General features: G+C 30.5%; 1 protein-coding gene across 1 annotated transcript; it reads right to left on the reverse strand.

Moving 5' to 3' along the window:
• Positions 1-2,466: 2,466 nt before the first annotated feature.
• LOC148306785 (uncharacterized) lies at positions 2,467-18,342 on the reverse strand. Its single transcript, XM_088264391.1, has 2 exons — positions 18,190-18,342; positions 2,467-3,786 (listed from the first exon to the last, which is right to left on the reverse strand). Exons 1-2 carry the CDS (start codon positions 18,208-18,210, stop codon positions 2,743-2,745), a joined length of 1,065 nt encoding a protein of 354 aa, XP_088120517.1. The 5' UTR covers positions 18,211-18,342; the 3' UTR covers positions 2,467-2,742.
• Positions 18,343-25,762: the final 7,420 nt, after the last annotated feature.

The following is a 25,762-nucleotide window of genomic DNA, read 5'->3' on the forward strand; positions in this document are numbered from 1 at the left end:
TTATATTAATACAATATCTGTACCCAATATCTGTACCCGACGGATTCTCCAGTTCTTTGGACACGTTGCGCGTGGCAACGAGGATAGCCTGGAACGACTAGTTGTGATCGGTAGCCTGGAGGGAAAGAGAGGGAGAGGAAGATCCCCCACACGATGGACCGATCAAATTAAGGCAGCAGCAGGCACCTCAGTGGTTGGAGCGCTACGTGCAGCGCAGTCAAGGGATAACTGGAGAAGAGTCATTGCTTCTGCAAGGGTCACAACCCTCAGCAATGAGGATTAAGACGGAGAAGAGAAGAAGTTATTTTATTTTATCTATACATTTATATTATGTAATATGACCATATTTAATGTAATATGACCATACGGTCAAGATGAATACAAGGTATGTTTTCTCCAATGTTTATTTAAATCATATTTTTTGATATCTCAACATAGATGAAGAAGAATATGGAAGTCTGGGCATTCACGGGGCTTACAACCGTTGTAGGCTGGTTTGTAAGTGATCACTTTGCATGTGTAACATTCACCAATTCTATACCCATGATTGACAACCATCCTTTTTTTAAATTACCTAACGTCCAAATGACTCTGAAATCTAGCTTATGCGGCTTATGCAACACCGCTTATCATGACCCTACTCAGGCTTCAACTTTTTAAGTTTCATAGCCTATGCCTACTCGTTAGTGGATTTCCTCTTTATGTTTAAAGTTACTATAATTTCATGTAATCCATGAGTGAAAATTCTAGGCAAAACACTCGCAATTGACAATCAGTCAACTCAAGTTCTATATATATATATGATCCATTTTTGAAACATTTTACAAGAATTACTAGAATTTTCACTAGTGACATCTATTGGTGAGACGAAGAAGCTTTTTTTATTGCTGACAAAAAAAATACACCATAAATAACTCCTATAATTGGAGATAATCCTGATTTGTGAACAAGTATTTGGACACACTCAAAATTTTGTTTATTTAAATCACTGGACATTAAACACAGGATTGATCATATTTTCTTCTCATAATTAACAATCATGATACAACTGTGTTGATGAGATGCAAACCCGTTTTCATCATAGATAGGTTCCAGATGAGGGTTACTAAGAGAAGAACATATTTATTATTCGGAATATCTCAAGGAAGCTTTTTCTTGTTTTATTTATGTTTATACTATTCCGCTCTTATGGTGTAGTGGTTGGGATGTTTGACTGTCATGTAAGTGTTCTCAAGTGTAATTCCCGACTTGGTTAAAATGACTATAAGCATATTTCTGTTCTAATAACCTAATAACTAACTCAGTTAATTCGTAATTGTATTATTTACATGTAATTTATGTTTGAAGCACTAACTTTGTGATTTTCCATTTTATAATTAAACGGTTAGCTTCGAAACCGGTAGACATAATTAAGTTATAATAAAATGTTTATAGTGATTTTTAAAAAAAGTTAAATTTTTAAAAAAAATTTTTTTTTTTTTTTTATAATTTTTATTTATATACATTTATTTAAATCACAATTTATTCATATTTAGAACTTTTTTTTTGCAGAGACCCACCAAGCCGCCATGTGTGTCTTGTCGGTGGAGTTCTATTTTAATAAATTTTTTATAGTTTTTAACGATTTCAACCTAATAGTGTAGACACAAAAAAGAGAAAAAAATTAAGAATATAAACATTTTACAATTTTCATGAAATTAACTCTTGATCATTTACCCATTCCTTTATTTTGCCTTTGTTCCATATTTTATTTTGACCTCTAACATCCGTCGGTAACAAATTGAAAATGTTCGGAACGATATATTGCAGTGTTCGACTCCATTGTTTATTGTTAATTCTTGGGACTATCAAACCTTCGTTGTATCATTATATCATAAGTATATGTATTATTTACAGTTTAAACAATACTGTTTTAATTCAGTAATAAAATACTTATTGAGCAGATAAATAAAAATAATAATTAAAAATTTATGCCTAAATGGTTTGTGCATTTTTTTATATAATTACAAATATAATTACATTGTTTAAAATAAATTGAAATAATAATACTGCCTAAAATTATCGTTTAAGCTTTAACAATTCTTCTGGTTCTAATTTCAACCCAAGTGGTGTATAAGGTATTGCAACAAATCTGTTTATTTGATTATTGATAATATGAAACTAGGGTGATCAGAAATGCACTCTAGTTGATTGGCAAAAAAATGTGAAATCTGTTAGAAATCTGTTAAATACTTATAGCACATGTGATAGAGCTCTGGGTGAAGGACATTACTGCTGTATGGACATTAAAGACGAATATGAGGTACCAGAGTAATACATTATTATAAAAGAATGGGTAAGAATATTGAGTGGTTATTTTTTTTATGAGTTGTTCAGTTAACTCGGAAGTATAAAGAATATTATAGAATCTGTTTTTATTTTAAAGTGTTCAGAGGTTTTGGGTGTGGGAATAAGTAAAACAGTACATTTTTATTTTTATTCTTTTATTTTACTTACAGTCAATGCCTCTGACGATATTATATTAACCTTTTATCTTTCAATTTGAATGATAAAGGAATGCATCTATCAGAGAGCTTAGGAAGTAATTTCTTATAAATAATCTTAAAGTACGACTTTATTATAACTTTTTACAGTGATAAATAATATTCTGGGTTTGAGAGTAGGTAGGTACTATTATTTTCAGTGAAAATGTGTTGACCACAATTATTATATAAATGCTTTTCAATTTAATATGTACTTAATCTAATTTCTGAATTGCTGTGGTGCAAAACTTTGTTTGATCGGCCTCTTTGACTTCTTGCCCATGTTGGCTAAATCTAATACTATTCCGTTGGGAAGAATGGCTTTGTTCTCCTGGTAGTCGATGAAGCCTTGTTCGGCTTGTTGTTCCTTGGCTTTGTCACAAGGTATACCAGTCTCATAGGTGTAGTCTCTCTTCAAACCATCAGGGTCTATGTATCCGTACCTGCCTCTTGTGACACAGTCGGTGCCGATCGTTTCTTCCTTAAAAGATCCATCGTCATTTTCGAATCCCCATGTGATGCTACCGTCGGCGTTATCTTCGCGGTATTTCCTGATCACTTGGGCTACCGGTTTCCGTTCCCTTTGGCTGTTGTTATGTTTGGCTGGCTGAGCGGGCTGTTGCTGCGCCTGTTGCTGGGGTCTGGGGGCCGGTTGCCTGTACACTTGCCTGACTGGCTGCTCGGGTTCCTGCTCCTCCTGGGGTCTGAACTGGGGCCTGGCGGGTCTGTAGGACAGAGGGGCTAGTCTGACGGGTTGGTTCTGACGGACTGGCGCTTCGAACCTGTCGATTTGAGCGGGACGCGCGGGGGGCGCTTGTCTGATGGGTTCCGGAGGCCTGGTGGGGGGTGCCTGGGGCGCGGGCACTGCGCTCGGGACGGGGTTCAAAAAGGCTTGGGTGATGTCGTCTTCGTTAATTTGAAGCGGAGTGCTGAAGGGTGAGACGCTGGAGATGAATGGCTGAGGGGTGCTGTTGATTTCTACGTCTTCCGGTTCTTCGTTTACTGGTTTAGGCGAGTCGTCCAGCTGCTGGAGGAAGGGGTTGGGCGAGGGGACAGCCTTGAAGGCTCCAGCTCGGAGTTGGCCGGGCCGACGGATTCTGTGGGGCTGGGGGCCCGCGGGAGGGGCGGGGAGAAGGCGCGCCTGTCGGAAGTTGCCTCCCGACGGCTTAGGGCCGAGGGAGATGGCTCCTGGGACCTGGAACCGAGATGGTACGGGACCATCACCATACTGGGCAAATGCTCCGTAGACACACACCAACAGCAACTGTAAATATATAAAAATATACAATAAATATATATTTAAAAAAAATATGGAATGCAATGGATAGTTGTATTATGTATTATATTTTAAGCTCAACAAGTAAATCCTGGTTGGGACAAAATAAGTATTGTACAACAACAGGTAAGAATAAAAGAAAACATGTACATATATAATAAAACAAAATACTACTTATCCATGTTATAAATCTAAATAGTACCTACTTTGTTTATTAAAACAAAAACAACAAAAAAAGAGCTGGTTATAATACAATATTTCATGTCTTCGAGTTTATAGTTTTAGTTTTTCATTTTTTTTAATATATTTCCTAGTTACAAATAATAACACCCATGTTATGGCATGTTGTAATTTAGGGTAACTGTTAAATGGTCCTTTAATTTATGCATTGAGATAAGTAGGCTATAACTGTTCATATAAATCAATAATAATAATAAAATATTCATGTCATAAACCAGTAAACCTTCCATAAATAACATGCTCTATAAAAGTTAGCAGGAAGCTATTATGATTTGAATATCCTTATATTTTTTATTGCTAGCAACAAAATCGGTCAAATTAAATACAAAAATAAAAATTAGAGGTAGCAACCGTCTAATTGTACGGTACAAATAAAATAACTCCTTTGTAGGTTATAAGTTAGCTCTAAAACATGCTCAGTGATTATTTTTAAATGAATGCATTTCTTGCCATTCTGTAGCCAGCATTTTGTTATATATGGCATTAAATGTTCGATGTATTGAGAAAATAAAATGACACATTTAAATCGAATATTGATGAATATCACATTATTATCAAAACAATAATGACAATTTGATGGTTAACTTAATTTCTAATAAAATAAAGGTCTAGTTATGCGTGCAGTGGCGTAGTTTTTAAATAAACCAATAGAAATGTAAATACACTAGACAAATTCCATGAAATATTGCATAAGTACGGATGTAATTTTTTTTTTTGAAAATCTCGTTGAATCGAATTCAATGAGTTCTGACACATGATTATTGGGCGAATATGATGGATGAATGGGATACAGATGATGGTCGTCGTAATCTGTTTTTGTTTTATGGAATTTCCGTTACAAGGACAAATTTGAACAGCATTTCCGAATACCGACGTTAGATTCGAAATCCAACGCCGGTATTTAGGAGCATAAAAAAATCGAACTTCAATAAAAGCAATAAGTAGGCGGTTCGATAGATTCATTGCGTTCAAGAATGCAGGCAATAATGATTGCGATCGGTAGTTAAAATATTTATTATGCAACAGAATTATTGTGTGCCTATACAACATAAATACCTACACGAGATTCTAACCATGTTTAGTATATATTTTGTATGAATACACCCATGCACCTAAAACATGAGCAGGCAATTTACAAAAAAGGTTTTACAATTTATGGCGTCTCCTGACCTATCAATTTAGATGATCTGAGACGTAGGAAGAGAATTGCAAAATAATTACACCTACAAATCCCAATATCCGATTGAACGTTCAGACTCAAAATCAATTGCGAAACTAAATGCTCTTTACAACATCCAAACTCAGAGCTTTGTAGCTATTTTTTTATTCATAAGTAAATAATAAAAAAAGTCCGCCTCCGTACTAAAGTAGTTAGAACATTTAGCTACTGTGCTAGAGGTCCCTGGTACATTTTCAAGGAGCTCAAAATAAAATATTTATTACTATAAAAACAACAACTAACTAACCAGTAGGTAGAGAGAAATGAACGCCACACGAATCTGTCTGTGCAAAAAATCTTCGCTTATTCCACATTCATGCTTCTCCTCATACATACCCGCCGATTACTCCGACCTCTGATCTGGCCACTTTCAAGTATTTTTAATATTTTATCGTGCCAAGTTTAAAAGCTAAATAGTTGTTGTTTTATTATATACTCCTGACTTAAGCAAAAAAAAATACTTGATCATGCCAAGTTTTCCTCGGTCTTCCTCTGCATCTATTATTAACCACATCGCCACTTATGGAGAAAATAATAAAAATGGATCAGTTATATTTCCTGAAATACCTACCTGGTATCAACCGAATGTTTTGCAAGCGAATATAAACGGTTGTCATTTTGATCATACAATTGGGTGCTTAAAATCAAACATGGAAGACAGGGAATGCTATTAGGTACTTCTATAGACATCTAAATACGTCGGTTGCGATGTCTGGCCGATGAACGAAGTGAAAGGGTTTTTTATAATTCGATACTTGGTAATGTATTGCTACGCTATACTGGAGGTATTTCGTTTTGTGTAACAAGTGGCGAAGTAGGTCCATAATGTACAATGGTATGTATAACCTGCCATTATGCTTACAATACGAACTGACTAAACTGCATTCTTGTCCATCTAAGAAATATTTAATGCCATAACTTTTTGTAGGTATGATCACTGATTAATATGCACATTTTACCTTAAACACCATTTTAGCCATATAGAGCACAGCATCATGTATAACATTACTCTCGCCTTTCAATTACTCTTTTCTTTTCAAAACCATATATTTATTCCGAAGAAAAATTTATTTTTTCAATCTAAACACGGTGTTTTAAAAATTAGGTTAAATGTTACCCGGTTTTAAATAAAATTAAGGGCTATTGATTACTGGGCCTGGGTCATACAAACATGTATGGGGATAATAGAGCTTAAGGGAAAAAAGTTTATTCTAGGCAAACTACTCCATTATTTAAAAAAAATATTCCTTATTAATTATTAAGAATATACTTTGGGGTACACACAATAAAAATAATTGCAGTAATAATTAATAAAATTCAATTAAAAATAATGATTAAATAATCGTTGAAATTTCAACCTGCAAATCAGATATCTGATATACTATTTAATTACTATTTAACTATTTTTATAATTTATCCCTATAAAAAAGGGATAAATACAATAGTGTTTTTTTAAAAGTAATTCTTCGCATATTTAGTCTAAAACCTAAACGTTTTTTAATTGTTTTAATTTGATTTGATTTCTATTTTTTTTTATATTTGTGATAAATATGTAGTAACATTTTAGATCGGTATTATTTCGTTGTGAAACTTTTCTTTAACTTAATTTAAGAAATCAATAATAATCTGCACCAGCTACATTATATCGGGACTATATTATTTATGCATTTTTAACGTATCTTAATAAAGAAAACTTTTATTTTTCAATGATTGAATTAACGTGTAATACATTCACCGAAGAAAATGTCATTCCGGCCAAGATTACTAGTTTTATTCAGATTCTGGTTTCTAGCTACATTTCTCCTACACTTTGTACACATTAAACTCAAAAGGTAAACACACAATCTCCACTTTCCATGCTTAATGTAATGTCACCGTTTTCCATTAAATTACAATTAATGCGTATTTATATCTATAACACAGGCATTTTGTTATGCGACTGTATCTTACGAGTCAATGATCTTATTCTCTGTACTGTTCTTCTAATGTTTTGACATACGTACAAAGTATTGAAATAGATGGAAATATAATAATTATTTTATATAATTCGTTTAATTTGTAGAACTCCATTTTAATTTATATATTAAATTTTAAAATCAAAAACTGATTTTATCATTTAATAAATGAATTATTTTATAGTTAATAGATACAAATGTACTGCACATATCAAATACCATTTCAGTACCCTTCTTAACATACTTTTCTATAATAATGATTGAAAATCTAAATAAGCACAATTTTTTTCTTTCAATGTTCATTATTATTACTAACAAATGGTTTTGCTTACAAATTTTTCATCAAAAACATTATATTTTTATATTATTTTTTGACATCTCATCAAAGATGAAGAAGAATATGGAAGTCTGGGCATTTACGGTGCTTACGACCGTCATAGGCTGGTTTAAGTGATCACTTTACACACGTGTAACATTCACCAATTCTACCCATTATTGACAACCACACTACTCAAATTCTTGGAAGTTCTATATATATGAACCAATTTAGAAACCTTGTTCATGAATCACTAGAACTTCACTAGAGACATCTATTGGTGAGATGTAAAGAAGCTTTTTATTAAGCAGAAACTCTTATATTAAGCTTCTTTACATCTCACCAACAGATGTCTCTAGTGAAGTTCTAGTGATTCATGAACAAGGTTTCTAAATTGGTTCATATATATAGAACTTCCAAGAATTTGAGTAGTGTGGTTGTCAATAATGGGTAGAATTGGTGAATGTTACACGTGTGTAAAGTGATCACTTAAACCAGCCTATGACGGTCGTAAGCACCGTAAATGCCCAGACTTCCATATTCTTCTTCATCTTTGATGAGATGTCAAAAAATAATATGAAAATAACTCCTGTAATTGGAGATAATCTAGATTTTGTGAACAAGTATTTGGACACACTCAAAATGTTGTAAATTATATTTTTATATCGCACAGTGATACCAACACAATATTTACTGAAAAACTCACGAAACCAATAATTTGAAATAGCTTTACATACATATGTATATCTTTTATATATATCGACATTAGTTAGTACATGGGAGATTAAATTTTTCTTGGAATCAATTTTATATTATATTTTTATTACTTTGTAATCGAACTCCAGGTAATATTTTCTGAATACTTAATTATTTAACAAAAAAACCTTGTTGATGTATTTTATATCAAGATTATATAGTACAATAAAACCATTAAAGTAATTTGATGAAATATTTGTGAAAGAAATTTATGTCCTTTGTAAAAAAAAGGTTTATTCGTACAGTGAATGTGTGATGAATTAATAAATAAAAGAATATTAGAAAAACAACATGAAAAAAATTCAGATTTATCATGCCGATGGCGTTGCATATTTATTTACATAAGAGGAAGGCGGATGTCACTGAATACCGACGTTGTTTAAATCGTGTTTAAATTTCAAAGAAATAATCATCATAGTTCGATCAAAAAAACGTATAGCAGGTGCCACTAGGTCCTACTGAGAATGAACAGGTAAGTACTCCGAAAGTGTGGCGGACTGACCTTGCATTTTTTTCTTCATTCCATTGGCAACACCTCCTGTATTCCATGACATCGACAATTAATTATTAATTACGAGATATAATTCAAGGTTGATCGAAATATTTTAACGATAGCATTTATGTTATATTTGAACTACATGCATATATTAATCTAGCAGACATACGAGCACACAAAACTTAGTAATATTATGTCTAGGTTACGTCGTGGCCTTTAATTAAACATATATTAATAATAAAAAAATGCACTTGTCATATTAGCATACATACTACCTATTTCGTAAATTTGACTGGAAACAATGTGGTTTATTTAATTTAACGATTTCTCCTTTGAATTTGGGTTTAATTTTTTTTAAATTGGGCATTTGTTTAATCTTTTTGGTGATAATAATAAAATACAAAAAAGGTGAATCCTTTACTTTTAGTACTTATGCATGTGTTTAAGGCTTTAGCGGGTTTCAGTCTTAACCATACGTTACAATATTAACCCTTGTATTTATTAACCCTAATATAATATATTACAATAATTTACTGTATTGTTTAAAATTAAATTAAAAATATGTAAACAAAAGATACGGATTTAAAGCCTACGGTAGTGAAAATTAGATAAAAATGTTTTTTCTCTACAAATTGTTAATATTTTACCAAAATAGAAGTCAGATATGATCGTAACCACAGTTTTATTAAAGTTAAAGTATTATACATTATACATTGTCTGCCTCCGTAGTCTAATGGTTAGCACGTTTAGCTACCGTGATGGAGGTCCCGGGTTTGAATCCCAGGGGAGGGGGTAAAAATAAATAAAATATTAATGATTTTACACTCTAATATATACTTAATATTATCCTGGACTGGTCACTTGAGCGCAAGAGTGATCACCTTGCCTTCATATAAGTAACAATCAAGATAACACTGCGTTAATACGATGCAATGCCCTATGCACCATTGGGTGCGTGCGGATAAGGGTTAGAAGAAGAAGAGAATAACACCTACACCCAAATATAATATTCAATATGTGACTTAGGTTGAATATAATAATTCATTGGGTGACTTTAAAAAAGTTCTAATTTTTTAAAGATTCAAATGAAAGCAAAAATCGTTACGAAGCACATAACGAATTGTTCGCAAAATAAAATATGAAAAGGTGTATTCATAAATAAGGGATTACGTAAAAAATGGGATCTAGAAAAGTATGCAAAAAATTAGGTCAGGTCAATGCCTACTACTCGTACCTTGTCTGATATATTCTGATAGTAACCTACTCTTAGTTAGTATTGTTAATATCAATAAGGAAGGTCGTGCAGTGTTTCAGCAATGAGAAATTTATATGCAATTGAAAAGAACCTATATAAAATAACAAATTTACTATGTCACAGTCTCTTAGTTGCTTAAAAATAATTTCTACGTTATCCACATTTATTTTTTAATAGATTTATATTATCCACTGACACTTCGTGATGGAATTGCATTTTTAATTTATTATTAGATTAAAACCAATATTTTTAGCTTTTCCACTTTTTTATTTGACCAGCTGGTCAAATAAAAAAGTGGAAAAGCTAAAAATATTGGTTTTAATCTAATAATAAATTTATTTTTTAGTATATTTAATTTTTTATCAACCGCTTTTATCTTTGTATTTTTTGTGTGCATTGGTTTAATTTGTATACTTTTATTTAAAAAAATATTTTTCAGGCATAAATAAATAATAATAAATCACTGTGAAGACAGACTAAACGCATTACTATATTTTGTATTAAAATAAGTCGTCGCAGTGTCAAATATTTTGGTTATTTAAAATATTTACATATTTTGATCATAATTTCATCGTTGTTTATTAGTTCACGTATCTTTTAAAATAAACAACCGGCTAATTGAATATTTTTCAAAATTTTTCAGATCTGGTTTTGTCAGAAATGAGATAAATGTTGTTTTTTGTCTGAGCAAATTAATTTATTAATTGATTCAGCAGTCACTTGTGGTAAAATCTATCGATTTTTAAATTTAAGTTTTTCTTAGTAAACTCCACTATTTAGTAGTGTTAACCAAGTAAAACTGAAATCGAAAAACTAATTTAAGCGTCAAGCGGATGAAAGCTTTTTTTTGGTAATAAATACTTTAGAATTTATTCTTTACATCTTAAATATGTAATTGTATCTGAGCGGATTATAAACCAAAAGTTCGTACTTCTTTTTTTTTTACTTTATAACTAAGGGAGATTTGGATTACGGCGTTTTAAAGGTATGCAGTTTGTATTTTTGGAATAAAACACATTTTTAAAAAAAAAATCTCAAATTGAAAACCCCTGGATTTGATACAAAAGTATGATTGTAATATCTGTAGCTATAACCATCGAGGACATATAATATGAACTGTATCAGAGGAAAACAACTTTCGATTTCTACGGCACCCGTTTTACTACTTGAAGTGTGTTAGCTATACATATGTATAGCAAAGCTTTTAAAATAGATACATTGTATTAATTGTATTATTAGCACTTCATATAAGTGATAGTAGCATATAAGTGATAACAATATATTGAAAAAAAACTTGTGCTTTTATTATTTATCTGAAATGTGATGAAGATTCATTGATCGCTCTTTTGTAATAGATTTCGATAACTTTCTAAAATATCGGATTATCAGGAAGTTAATAAATCAATAAATAAAGGCATACATATGCATTTTGCTATTGGTAACCATTACAATACAAAAGATCGTTAAAAGGTCAAGTACTCACATTTTAAATATACGAACATAAAATTGATAAATGTATTTAAATAACTGGATATTTGTTTAATTTATTTATTTAAAATTTATTTTCCACACCCAGTAACGCCCAGTGCACTGCATTGCACTCGTCTAAATTATTAGTTGATTAAATTTCAAGGTGATTTCACCGGCCAACAATGATTTTGTAACTGAAAATTTGATAACTGATTTGGACTGAGTTGATCGTTCGTATTCAAAGTCTATATAGTGACAAGCTTGTATCACGTCAAGTTTTGATATTACAGTCATATTATTGTTTGTATGGACCCCATACCTTGAAACCGTAGTAGTGGTTGGTATCTAGACATGCTTTAGTCTAAGGTCTAAGGGGTTCAAAAAAAATATAATTATGGAGTAATAATGGAAATATATGAACTTAATAATATTGAATGCGATAGCAATATATATTTTTACATACAAAATAAGATAAACTTAAGTCAATATAAAAAAATTCAAAATAATTATAACTACAAAATCTGATATGCTATATTTTTTTTGCTTTCAGGTATTTTCATGCCAGTTACAAAATAAAAGTTGTAAATTGTAAAGTGTTATTATTCGGCTTCAGAAGCTTGTTCATATCTAAATATTAATAAAATTTAAGTTGTAGGAATAATTTATTTAAACAAAACTTTCTGTATCTTTTATGGGGATACATGGTGTATTATGTCCAATGTAAATGATAGCATATTCCTTATTTCGCTCTCTTTTTAAGCATATTATGGATTATGTATTCTATGACATATCAGATTGCAGAGAATTCCATCGCAAAGCTTTTCTCGTTTGTCAGTAAGCACTTTTCCTATGTACTTATAAATATGTGAATGTGCGAATGCCTAAATATTTGCATATAACATAGGTCATGATCCATTTTCTCTACATATTTTTTGCGGCGATCTGTGCATTATCGGATTTTGGTCGCACATCAGAGAGGCGGAAATAAGTCTGTCTCTGTCACATGTCATGCCGTCGCGTATTTTAATTTTTTTGACCATTAATCATGGCGGCTCAAGGTGAAGCGACTTTTCTGCAATGCTGCTAGGTTGGCATTTCTCCATATCCATGATTCGTAATTTTTTTAAACAGAGTTGCCATGTTGCAATTTTTAGAATTCTGGGTGGTTCGTCATATATATTCGTGAAGACATTCGTTTGTGTGTAGCAGACTTGAGATGCAAAATAAGGCAAAACTGAAGAAATTACTACATTAAAAAAACGTGCTCGTCATATTGTTATATTTATTATTATATTTCTCAATTATTGCAAATAAAATAATAGGCGTTTTAGGTTTCTGTTAAAAACGTTTAAATTGCGTTTATTTATCTCCAAAACAATGCGTTTTTGTATAAAATATAAAAAATGTTCGACCGCAAAATTGGGCAATCTTTTCTGTAATTTTAATATTCCCAAACAAGCGTTCGAGTTTTGTAAGCTCAGTAAGAAATGAGGTGTTATGAATACTAACCAAAAGTTGTCACTTGAATTGTTCTAAATTATATATAAGTTATTCATATATACTCTACTTATTCACTTCTTACACAACTCTCTTATGTAATAGCGTAACTACAGCCAGCTAACTAGTTGGGTAGGTATTAACAAACGAATTCAAAATCCATTTTCTTTGACCTATAGAAAAGGTATTATCTAGATTGCACTGTAGTTTGAAGTACTAAAGGTAAGATTATCGAACAAAGTAATGCGATAATCCATATTGAAGTAATTACAAATATCGCAGTAAAAAATAATGAAGAAATCATTTTATCGTGTGATTAATTTGCTGTGCAAAACTTGAAAAAAGTGCAGTTAACTAAACATAAAGAAAAGTAATTGCCAAATGCAAACATAGGAATATTTTATATTTTAAAATTGGTAACTACTACTAGTTCACCAATTGCACTGGTTACGCTTTCCCGAAAGGGTTGAGTACAAACTCAGTCTACTCATGTATACATCAATACATAATATCCAGAGAATCTAAAAGAGCTGTGTATTCCAGACGAACATTAGTAATAGAAATTCAATTGTGGTAGAGTGCCCTTTTCGAACCCGTAAAATCTGACACAAAGTCGGCAACACTAACCGCGGGGCCACAACCAGACTTTAAATTCATTAATTAATAATCAAGTAAATTTGACTTTGAATGTTTTAAATATTGACTCAATCATAATTTTCTGTTTTAATGGTTTTTGTTATTATTTACTTTTAAAATGGGTAATCAATGTACCTAGATAGAAAAAAAATAACACATCATCGACCGCTATGGTATCCTATGTACCATTGGGTGCAGCTAGGGGCCATAAAATAGAGTTTAAATTAAAATACTAGGTACCTACTGAATAAATGTCTTATTTTAAATTGCATAAATTAAATTCCTTGAAAAAACTGAAATTGTTAATGATTTTTCACATTTTTTTAGATAAAAATATTTATTATAGGCACTGAAGATTGGCTACTTATCAGTAATGTTATTTATGATTTCTAATTCCTTGTGATTATGAGTACAATGGGAATTCTTTGAATGATGAATATAACTAATGCCACAAGAATTACGTAACTACATACATAAGTGAGGTACTCTTCAAAAATATTTTACAATGAAAATAGTAAATTATTTATTCGTTACAAAAATATATTGATAAATTTCCCCATTCAACGATTATATGCATTGCAAGTAAAAAAATATGGCCTCAATTCTTTTGCAAAAATTAACAAACCGTTTCTTTATTTCAATAGCCACATTGTATAATATTATATTAAAAATCGTAATGCGTATTGTACATTTTTACAGTAAACATTTAATGCAATAGTTAGAAAATCGAAAACTTTACATGAAAACTTTACACGATAACCTTGCATTAATAAAATTTTAATCCAAAAATACCATTCTCAAATCGAACCACTAATATTAAATAAAATATACAGTTTTTATTTAGTCGTTAAATTTACAATGCATCTTCCGCATACTTTAAAAGTAACTTAAACGGAAAAAGCCATTTACATTCGTTTTTGTACTAGTACGTTTAATCACGTATATTTGAACACGTTTGTATATTTACATTTTATTATTGATGTCGTCAATGCACCTTTTAAATTTATTACCAATTTGTTTTTTTCTTAAGTCAGGAAATACAATAAATTGCATGTTGTTTATGATAGATTGATCTAGAAAGTCAAGTGTGGTTTCAGCATTCTTGACAATCTTGTACTCGTAGCTGGTTATATGTGAAGTTGAACTACCTAGTGTAGTGTGTGGAAATTGTCTCGCATCATTAAACTTGATCATGTAATACTACGGTAGCAGTCCATGGTTAAACTATAGTATTATAATCATAACATGAAATGCAAACTGAAACGTTTTACATTGCTGACTACAAGATAATATTTCTTCAATGCATTTCTTTTTAACTGAAGTTTTGCTTGGAAATGAATTATATTTGATCCTTAAACATCGTGTGGCATCGCTGAAATGTACCCACCGACATGGTAAAGGTTATGTTTGTTATGCTGTAGTGTCGCGCTAAGGATCGGGTTCATTCACTCATTCGAAATTGCAAAATTACGAAATTCTGAATTCAAAATTATTCACGGTCTGTGGTGCGAATAAAAAAGAATCTACTACTAAATGATACGTTTAAGGTGACGAGTTTAAAAAAAGCTTATTTAAATATTGTACCCTACTCCGCGGTTGATTATTTATAGGAATGTTTTTTTTAAAGAAACGAATGGAGAGTAGCATATAAGCATATATATCTCCTTATATGCGTAGTTTTATAGTTAAAAAACTATTGAAGCCTTTTTATTGGAGATATTTTTTTCGAAACACTCGTATAATTAACTACGAAATATCGGTAATAATACTGATTTCCACTTTTTTACCACTGTTATTATTTTGATTGCTGTAACGCATTTCATGTTGACTAATTATAAGAAATATTTATAGAAGTAGTTTCGTATTAACGGTACAGAAAAGTTATTTCGTAAGCTTAAAATGAATACCATTTCATACAGCCGCATGAAATAAGCTGCAGGGTAAATAACCTTAATTGTTCGCATGATTTAAGTATGAATTTGATTTTAATTGATCGCTTCATTACAGAACCTAATCCATATATAGTTTTTTTTAACTATGATAAAATAATAATGTGCGATAATTACAGATTATGTATGTTAATAAATTAAAACAAGTTTGTATGGAAGGTCATGTTAACAGAAATTTAGGTGAATGTTGTACAAGAAAAATGATATGACAAAAAAATGCGTTACGATATCATATTACATATGTTAAGGCATAAAAATATTCGTCAAACATCTTTTGGCATCTATCATTGACAAAATGGTCCATAAAGCACCACATCAGAACGACATGGTGTTAACTAAATCATTAATCATATAAAGCCGGGGTGATATTTTTTTTAATATTCTTCCAACCCTTAACCGCAATGGCGCTGAGGGACTGCATTGTATTGAACTGATTTTACAATAAAATATCTATATTTATTTTAACTCTCCTGGCAATTGAACCTCCGGCATAGTAGCCATATGAGGAATCACACAACGATGTGACAGCTTGCAAAACCAATTTTATTGATTCGACATTTTTTAAAAAGAAAAGTCTGTAGTGTACGGAACGGATCTGACATATATATATATATATATATATATATATATATATATATATATATATATATATATATATATATATATATATATATGTATGTGTATATATATATATATATATATATATATATATATATATATATATATATATATATATTTATGTATATATAATATATATATATATATATATATATATATATATATATATATATATATATATATATATATATATATATATATGTTTTTGATTCAAGAAAAACCTTGGGAAAAAATTCTCAAGAAAATCACACGCAATGAAATGTTTTCATTATGTATGAATATCTTCGATTTGATTCTCAAGTGCATAGTTAAAATACAATACTAATTAGAAACTACAAATTTTCATATCAATCTCTTTCTCATTGTAGTCACAACTAGTTTCGACATCTGCAGATGTTAGGATCAACAGGTGAAAATGTAAACAGTTTCTATTTTATGGAATATCCGTAGTTCTTGAAACTAGTTGTGTCTCAAAAGTGGTCCTTTGCAAGGGCTTATTAATGAATTAGCTAAATAAACACATTTTTTTAATTGCACATTGAATTCGCAAATTCAATTTACTTTGACATTTTAATTCAAGTTTTTATTATTTTTATCTAAACTGTACGCATGATTAGGCATTAACAAATGTCAACTCAAATGAATAATTTCATTAATGGATTCGGCAGTCACTTTGTGGTAAAATCTATCCATTTTTAATTCATGTTTTACGTACGGTGTTTGAAAATGGTGCGGAATGCATCGAAACACGTGTTCCAGTTGATTTTAAGAATTGGTGGTATTTACTAAGTAAAACATAAATTAAAAATCAATTGAATAATTTTTTACTTAAACACTTTTCACAGTATGCTCTATGTACCTTATAAAATAATATAAAAATTAATAATGTTGCGATTTTAAAATAAAAGCCATTTACTAACATCTCAAAAATATATTTAAGAACAATGTTATACAAATTATTATCATAAGAAATTTGGCAACAATTAACAAAAAAATGTGGGTGTGTGTTCTAATCATGAATGAAATATGCATGAATTTTTATTGAGTTATAAAAAGCCATATCTAACGCATGAACTCATTGAAGTGGCAAATAATACTTTTTTTTCAGAATATTTTTTACTTTAACTCAATTCGAAGCGACAGAATTTCTTAACGTCGAAAATAAAATGTAACTGTACTTTCACGTTTATTATCAAACAGCTCTCGAATCGACAGAAAATCAATTATTTTTGTGGACTGCATCTCGAATTACAAATGTTTGATTTTCATGACAAATTCATAAATATCGACACGTATCTAATAGAACTTGCCATCACGTTTCGGAAGTACATAGGTAGATATCACTTTTATTGGTTAAATAACTGAAATTCGATATTATTATGCAATAAAAGTATGTTTTATTGTTTCCCAATAATATTGTTTTTCAATTATAAAACCAAGGTACTATCGAAAAGTAGTAAAACAGTTGACACGTTCAATATGATTTCTTAATCATTTCTGTGCTGGCTCAATGGTTATTTAATTTTTAATTTTAATATAACTAATGATATGAAGCTAAGGGCACTGCACCACTTTGACGCAGTGTTATTTTAACCGTTACTAACGTGAAGGTAAAGTGATCTAACTTGCCTTTCAGATACCAGTCCAGGGTAATATCAAATAAATATATGGAGCAAAAATCACATTTTTTTTGCTCTCCCTTTGGAATCGGACCTGGAGCCTTTAGCACGGTATCTAATCACACTAACCATCACACTACAGGGGGACAAAGTCGATTTTAATTTATGAGTTTTAAAAAATGCAGCTCTAAAAATAACGGTTTATAAAATAAAGGATATCGATCTCGTTTAATAGAACTGCTAATGTATTTTTCTTCTCATTGAACTTTTGATAATAAGCCAATTAAATAAAAAATATAACGGTTTTATTCAATATTTTTTGGAGGAACAAGGTTAAATAAATAATATTATAAAGCTGTACTTACCGTCAATGTTAAGGTCTTCATTTTCGGTAACCGATTAGTCACGAAGCGGTAAAGTCAAATCACTCGAGCAGAGAGAAAAGTTACTCTTCCTGAATCGGTTATAGAATTATCACTCGCGGAAAACCGTCTCTTGACGGTGATTAAGGCAATGGCGGAGTACCTCCCTCTCGCTCTCCTTATATATCCCTCCCTCCCTTGCCCAGAACGGACCACGTGACTGTCCTGAATTTTCGAAAGAGGGTGACCAAGCTCAAGGTTCGCTCGTTGCTTGGCAAAGAAATGATCCAGGAGAGTTGCCAATGCTATTTCTGATAACGCCTTTCTCCTAGATTGACTGCATCCTTTTTTAGCGTAAAGCCATAGGATATAAGATTGTTGGCTTAAATATAAGGCTGAGAAAAATTCCCTAATTTATAAACAAGTTTTCAAACAATTTTATTCACCAAATTATAACAATATCAATGAAATGATCGAAATTCAATGGCTCTAAAAGTTTTTTGGTTCGATAAATTTAAATAATATTGTGAAACTACAATTATTTCGAAATAATATATCGGGTAAACAGATCATTTAAAGAAATATATTATCGAAATCTTGGCATTTGCCCAGACTTCGAAAGGTAAATACCGGTAAATACGGAGGTAAATACCTTATCTATTTTGAGATGTCAAAAATGTTAAATAACTCCTAAACATGTGAAACCCAGATATGTGAACAAGTATTTGTACACACTCAAAATGTTATGATAAACATTTTTTACAAGCTGGCTAAATATATTTCATATTATTTGTCAGTCATTGATACAATAATAATACATTTTTATTTCATTTGTTTTTATCGATGGTAGATACAAAAAAAAACAACAGCAAAAAACATCTCTTTAAAAAATATTTCGTTTTATAAGATATGGCTCCCAATGATAAAATATCATTTACTTAAATTTAATGAAAAATATGAAATAATGGTCACCGCAAATTAACCCTTTTATTTTCAGCTACTGGATCAAATCATTCTTGGTATAGTAGACTCAAACTCAACAGAAAATGGCTGTTTGGGCGCTGTTATGAATGAAACAGTTAGACTCGACACACGCGCATCCTGCCATGGTTTTGGTATTCACGCGCCTTGGATGTGTCGCAGTTATGCATTGTCGTACGACTTATTCGAGGAATACGACAGTGAAATATTCGCGTACTCGTCCGATCGTAAATTTAAATAGGTCGGTGCCTTTGAGGTCTATGATAAGGAATCAAAAAATAATATTTAATTATTTATTATGTCTTAAATTTAATTTCGTAGAAAAGAGTCAACCAAAATATAATTTAGGCGTGAAATCTTAGACTAGCATCATAAAATGGCATCGTGAAATATGTATGTGCTTTTGATATAACGATTTATCAAGCAATATGAACGAAAACCGGAAATCGATTATCCAAGGAAATAAAATACGAGGACTATATTTATAGGCACTCCCGACTAGAAAATACATGGTTTTGGTAGAATTGTTCATAAGTATGGCTACCAGTCTAAATTACTTTCAGTCTCGAATTTACCCTGGAGATGATATTTCATCTGCACTCGATTATGTTCGTTTGTATGCACTGACTTGTTGAAATCCTTACATCATGATGGTGACCTTTCAAGGGATCTTTTTCCCTACATTATAATTGGTTTAATTGAGATCTCGTTTAAAATAATTTGACATTTTTCCGACAAAATGATTTTACAAAGAGCTGCTGAATGATGGAGACATTAGTAAAATTTGACCAATAGTATTATCATTTAATTGAAAATTGGGTAAATATAAAATATAAACAACATTTTGGGATTTTAATTTATGTTTTACCTGGTAAATATAACTGTTTATTAATATCTATTGCGACACGTGATTCGATGCGTTCTGCATTATTTTCAAACACTGTGTAAAAATGGATAGATATTTCCACAAAACACCATGTTTCAAAATAAGGAATGCAACGAAATACGTGTCACAGGTAAATAAATAAAACTTTAATTGAAAATGAATAGATATTATCACAAATGTAATTTAATTTGTATTTGTACATAATAAATTTAGACGTAAATTAATTATTATGTAATCTACGTTAACTGAATACTCATAAAGGAAATTATACATGCTTTCTTGCGTACATATAATACTAAATGTGAAATTGATCTATAATTTGAATGCATACATAATATATGTAGGTACCGTATAAAGTTAAAGTTTCTCATTGTAGAAACTGGCACAGGAACGGCAATTCTCTAGAAACTTGTTTAATTTAAACTTTCTGGACATACACATATTTATCTCGAACGACTTCATCTATTTTATTGTTCCAACTTTTGTTTGAATTCGACTAAAGTTTGGTATGAAAAGCAAGAAGCATTATGTAAATGCATAGTTTGTCATAGTTTATAACGGAATTATACATATTATATTTCTTTTAAAGCCATAATCTCGTAATGCGTAGAAGATACACTATGGCTACATCACAAAAACTATACATTATCAAAAATATTAACATTAAAATAATAAAAAAGCACGAATTATAAAACTCTTTATTAAATAAAACACACATAAACGAGCATAGTTTTTTTTTCAATTTATTATTTTACTAGCCTCCGGGTTTCGTCGTTACCAACGTTGTCATAACTAGTCCTGTCAGATTTTCTATAAAAAATACAAAAATAAATATTAACTTCTATAAAAACGTTACTTATTTAAACATAAGATGTATAAATAAAATTTCGACGAAATGATCAAGATTTTTAATGAAATAAATCAAAATTTGATATTATTGTACTCTCAGAATTCAGAATGAAACTTGATACATTTAACCTTAAAAGTATGTTCATACATATAAAGTAAATATATTTATCCCTAAAAGTGCTATTCATAAGAGGAAATGGAAGTGGGTGAATCTGAAATAGATGATTCAGCCATGTCGTATTTGATTTCATAAATAATTTTCCTGTATTATGATTTTTAAATATATTTTTTTAAATGTGCCACTGGCACTGGAAAATTTAGTGAAGGCAAGTAAATGCTATTTGTTATTTGTAAATATGTTTATCATAAAATAACTCAAAAACTAAAAATTAAATATTTAAAATAAGCTAATAAAATAATTCAAGCCTTATTACCTGCGCTCTTGCCAACCTTCCTTCCGCACAGACCCACACTTTAAATTGTATACTACATATATTGTACCATCAAGTACATGATCAAGGAGACATAATTTCATCAGAAACACTTGGATCATAAAATAACATGTCTACATAGGTATTAAAAGTTAATTTTGTTCATATTATTATTTACATGTAACACACTATACGAGTATGTTAAAATCTTGTAACAACCTTCGCATACATTATGTTACAACAATGGGACTGTACCTGCTTTCATGCATCATCATGTCAGGGTGTATTTGCTAAATGTCTTGCCCAAGATGTTTTGCAACGGATTACATTAAACCTACACAAAATAATACGCTGTAAATAATTGATTTCAAATCATTTTAGTGATCAACTTAACTTTTATTGAAATTGATTATGTTCAATAAAAGTTAAGTTCCACTTAATAAATAATTAAATTTAAAATTTAAAGTATTCGTGTCGGGTTGTGGTCCCGTAGTTAGTGTCGCGGACTCTTAAGTCAAAGCTTCTCGGTTCGGACCCACTCTACCACAAGTTGATACCTATTTCTACGTATAATAATGAGCCTAATAAAGACACAACTATTTCACTTTAATTAATTTTTTAAACTCTAATTAATCCATATGAAAATGTAATTTTTTGTTTGTTAAAAATCTTAAATATCCTAAATTTATACACAAAAAGTCAAAGTTTTGACAAAACGTTGCATTTTATCTGTGTAAATAAAAATTTAACAGATATTTCTTAAAATACGTGAAAATATGTGAATGTCGTAGTCGCTTTAATTTAAAAAAAAACGGACTGCCGGACGGTAAAATTTGGTGTAGTGCACAAGCGCCCATACAGTAGAACCTCGGAAATCCAAAATCCCGGAAAAATCAAAACAAGATTTTGAAGGACAACACTTGAAAGAAAACATAAAACACGCAAAAACTGAAGAACACATTTATTATTATGTAAAAAATATTTTTAAACTAATTTTGTTTAAAAATTATTGTTAAGTTAATAATGTATACAGTGTACCTATATTATACAGTGTACCGTACCTGTATTGCTACTCATGTTTTGAAATATTAGACTGAAATGTAAAAAACTCGTACAACGTAGCTGCACTTTATTGTAAAGTAGGTACTATGTATGTCGTCCCTATTATAAATTTCTCGCGAATCCGAGCTTTTTCAAATCAGAACAGGCCACAAACCCAATTAGTTCGGATTTCCGTGTATTTACTACAATATATATTCTATTAACCCTCTTTATACGTATTTCTATAAAGGACTTAAACCCTTGTTTTGTGTTGCAAGATATTTACTATAATAATGTTTTGCTCTATATAGATCAATTATTATCTTTTAACCATTAATAGCTGCACGAATCATGCAATAATTGTTATTTTAAGCATCGGTGTTGTGTTATACAGGTATGTAGATGTTGAAGAATGCGGATATTAAACAGCCCTCACCCGTTATTAGACATAAATAACAACTTATACTAAGTATGTATATGTATAACAACACACTTGTCCATTTATTTAACACTATTTAGACAGCTTAAGCCGTTATTATTTTTTGTAATGATCGAATTTGGAGTATTATCATGAAGCAATCAATTCAAAAGCTATATTTAAACCGATGCAAGATTTTAAAAATGTATACAATAAAAAAATTATGACGACAGACGATTTTAAATGTGTCTAAAATATATTATATTATGATTTATAAGTATAAAATTAAATAAATAATTAAAATAACAATATATTGCCTGTACCCAAATTAACCAGCTGCCTGACATATTATAAATACGTATAATATATAAAATTATCAAAAAATTAAGAAAGGTGTGTTGAGATGGTTTGGACATGTAGAACGAATGAGTGAGGAAAGAACGGTAAAACAAATTTATGAGGCGAATGTTAGTGGGAAAAGAAGCAGAGGAAGACCGAGAAAAACATGGCACGATCAGGTACGCCAAATACTTGAAAGTGGTCAGGTTAGGAGTCGTAACAATCGGCGGGTATGTATGAGGAGATGCATGAACGTGGAAGAGGCGAAGAATGTTTGCAAGGACAGAGTGGTGTGGCGCTCTATTCTCTCTGCCTACCCCTGCGGGGAAGCGGCGTGATGGTTAGTTAGTTAGTTATATATAATATAATCCAGTCAGGGATCCAAAATTAATGAACTAAAAAATACTTTATGAAAAGATATTTGTGTTAATGATTAGTTATATTTTCCCTTTTTTCCTTTGAACATACTTCTTACCTTGTGTTTTTATATGCATATTTACTGTACCTTTTATTGCTTTATATTTTAATATTTCCGCTGTGTTTTCTTGTTTGTTACTTTCTTATCTGTTTTTCAGTTTTGGTAACCTTAATCCTATGTCCCAAAATGAGTAATGGAAATTACTTATCGGGAATATTATATATCACTCACTCCTTTCATGAACGTCATAAATCAAAAAACTTGATTTTTCAGCCGAACGTTTTAAAGTTTAAAAATATAAAACAATGTATTAAAAATAAATATCAAGCCACTTCTTGAACTGTTTACTATTCACCAGATCTTTTTAGGTAAAAACCTGAAGGTTTTTTCTCCATTTGAAAAATATTAAGTGTATTTAAAAAAATAATTAAACAATACCTTTTCTTCAAAATGCAAAAACAAGACTTTCTGCCCTGTAGCGGGTAAATATTAAGTTAAAAATATGCCTCTTTTGCTGAGATATAGTACATTTTCTGGGCATTCTGAAAACATGCACAACTGAACATTTTGAGTGTGTCCAAATACTTGTTCACAAAATCTGGATTATCTCCAATTACAGGAGTTATTTTCATATTACTTTTTGATATCTCATCAAAGATGAAGAAGAATATGGAAGTCTGGGCATTTACGGGGCTTACGACCGTCATAGGCTGGTTTAAGTGATCACTTTACACACGTGTAACATTCACCAATTCTACCCATTATTGACAACCACACTACTCAAATTCTTGGAAGTTCTATATATATGAACCAATTTAGAAACCTTGTTCATGAATCACTAGAACTTCACTAGAGACATCTATTGGTGAGATTTTGTGAACAAGTATTTGGACACACTCAAAATGTTGTAAATAAATTATCTGGTCAAATTATAAGCTTAATAATAAAAATGAAAATGGTATTTTCTGGCGTTTCTCATGTGTGTGATTATAATCCAGGATTCGGATCTCACATACTAATATAAGAGTTTCTGCTTAATAAAAAGCTTCTTCACATCTTGATGAGATATCAAAAAGTAATATTTATGACGTTCTTGAAAGGAGTGAGCGATATGTGACTCATGTTTGTCATATATTTAAATAAATAAATAAAGTTTTTAATTTTATTATTATACTTACGATAGCAACTTATAGTGCGCTTATGCTGCAAAAAATAAAATATGCAATGATTACATACGAAATCACGAATCTTGTACATACTCACACTTTTATATCGTAAAGTAAATGTATTTCCGTGAGTGACACATAAGAAAGTTGTGAACATCACACATCTCTCTATGCATCTCTCTACATAATGTGGATACTCGTTGCTTTACTAGAAACCTTTTGAAAGCAAACAATGTCGCGTGCAATGAATCTACAAAATCGTTGTTCATAGTTCATTAAAACACTGAATAATTTGTAAGTTTCTCATGTCCTTACCTGTGTGAAAAAAATGCGATCCAAAACATGTTAGGTACAAATGTATGCACGTATAACATATTGTATGATCTCTACGCATCAACAAAATACGCATTACTTTTAATAAATCATGATAATTAGTTTATTAAATGATTTGGTTTCAACTTTGGGCACTAACAAAATTATTGGAATATTAAAATAAAGCACTTAAGTACAAAGTATATCTTAAAATATATTTATAAGACCATTTTTTGAGATTATTAATGTTAACACGGCTAGTTTTAAGAAGTACACATGTTCTACACATAAAATTAAAGTATGTATATATTATATTATAAGTAGTAGTATGCAGATAGTATATATCTTGACAGAGACTAATAAGTTTTTTCGGAAAGGATTTATGAAGGCCTGGGTATTTACAGGGCTAACCACCTGTCTCATTATTATTTGTTCAACATTCACCATTCTGAAAATGATTTTACATATATTTTAGTTTTATTTTATATTTTATGCTTCTGTATATTTCGTGTTACAAAGAACTCGTGATATGGGAGTTTATTTTGCCATTTGTTAACGTTTTTGAAAAGAAATAGAGAGATTTGTAAAGATTTGGATATGCTCAAAATATTGCCAAAGTTGTTATTTTTCAAAATAAGGAAGACGTTATTTTTAAAGTACACCTTTTATTGTATTTTTACTGTTCTAGTATTTCTCATGTGAACCTTAGAGACTTCCACAGTAAGATTTATAATA

This window comes from Brachycentrus maculatus, unplaced genomic scaffold (genome assembly GCF_059751285.1).
Source record: "Brachycentrus maculatus isolate JH-2025_06_01 unplaced genomic scaffold, ASM5975128v1 h1tg000226l, whole genome shotgun sequence".
NCBI classification, from domain to species: Eukaryota; Metazoa; Arthropoda; class Insecta; order Trichoptera; family Brachycentridae; genus Brachycentrus; species Brachycentrus maculatus.

Coding starts and splice junctions, on each gene's coding strand:
- LOC148306785 (XM_088264391.1), bottom strand. CDS start 18,210: ATGAAGACCTTAACATTGACG. Junction 3,787..18,189: donor TGAAGACCTTAACATTGACG/GTAAGTACAGCT, acceptor ATATATTTACAG/TTGCTGTTGGTGTGTGTCTA.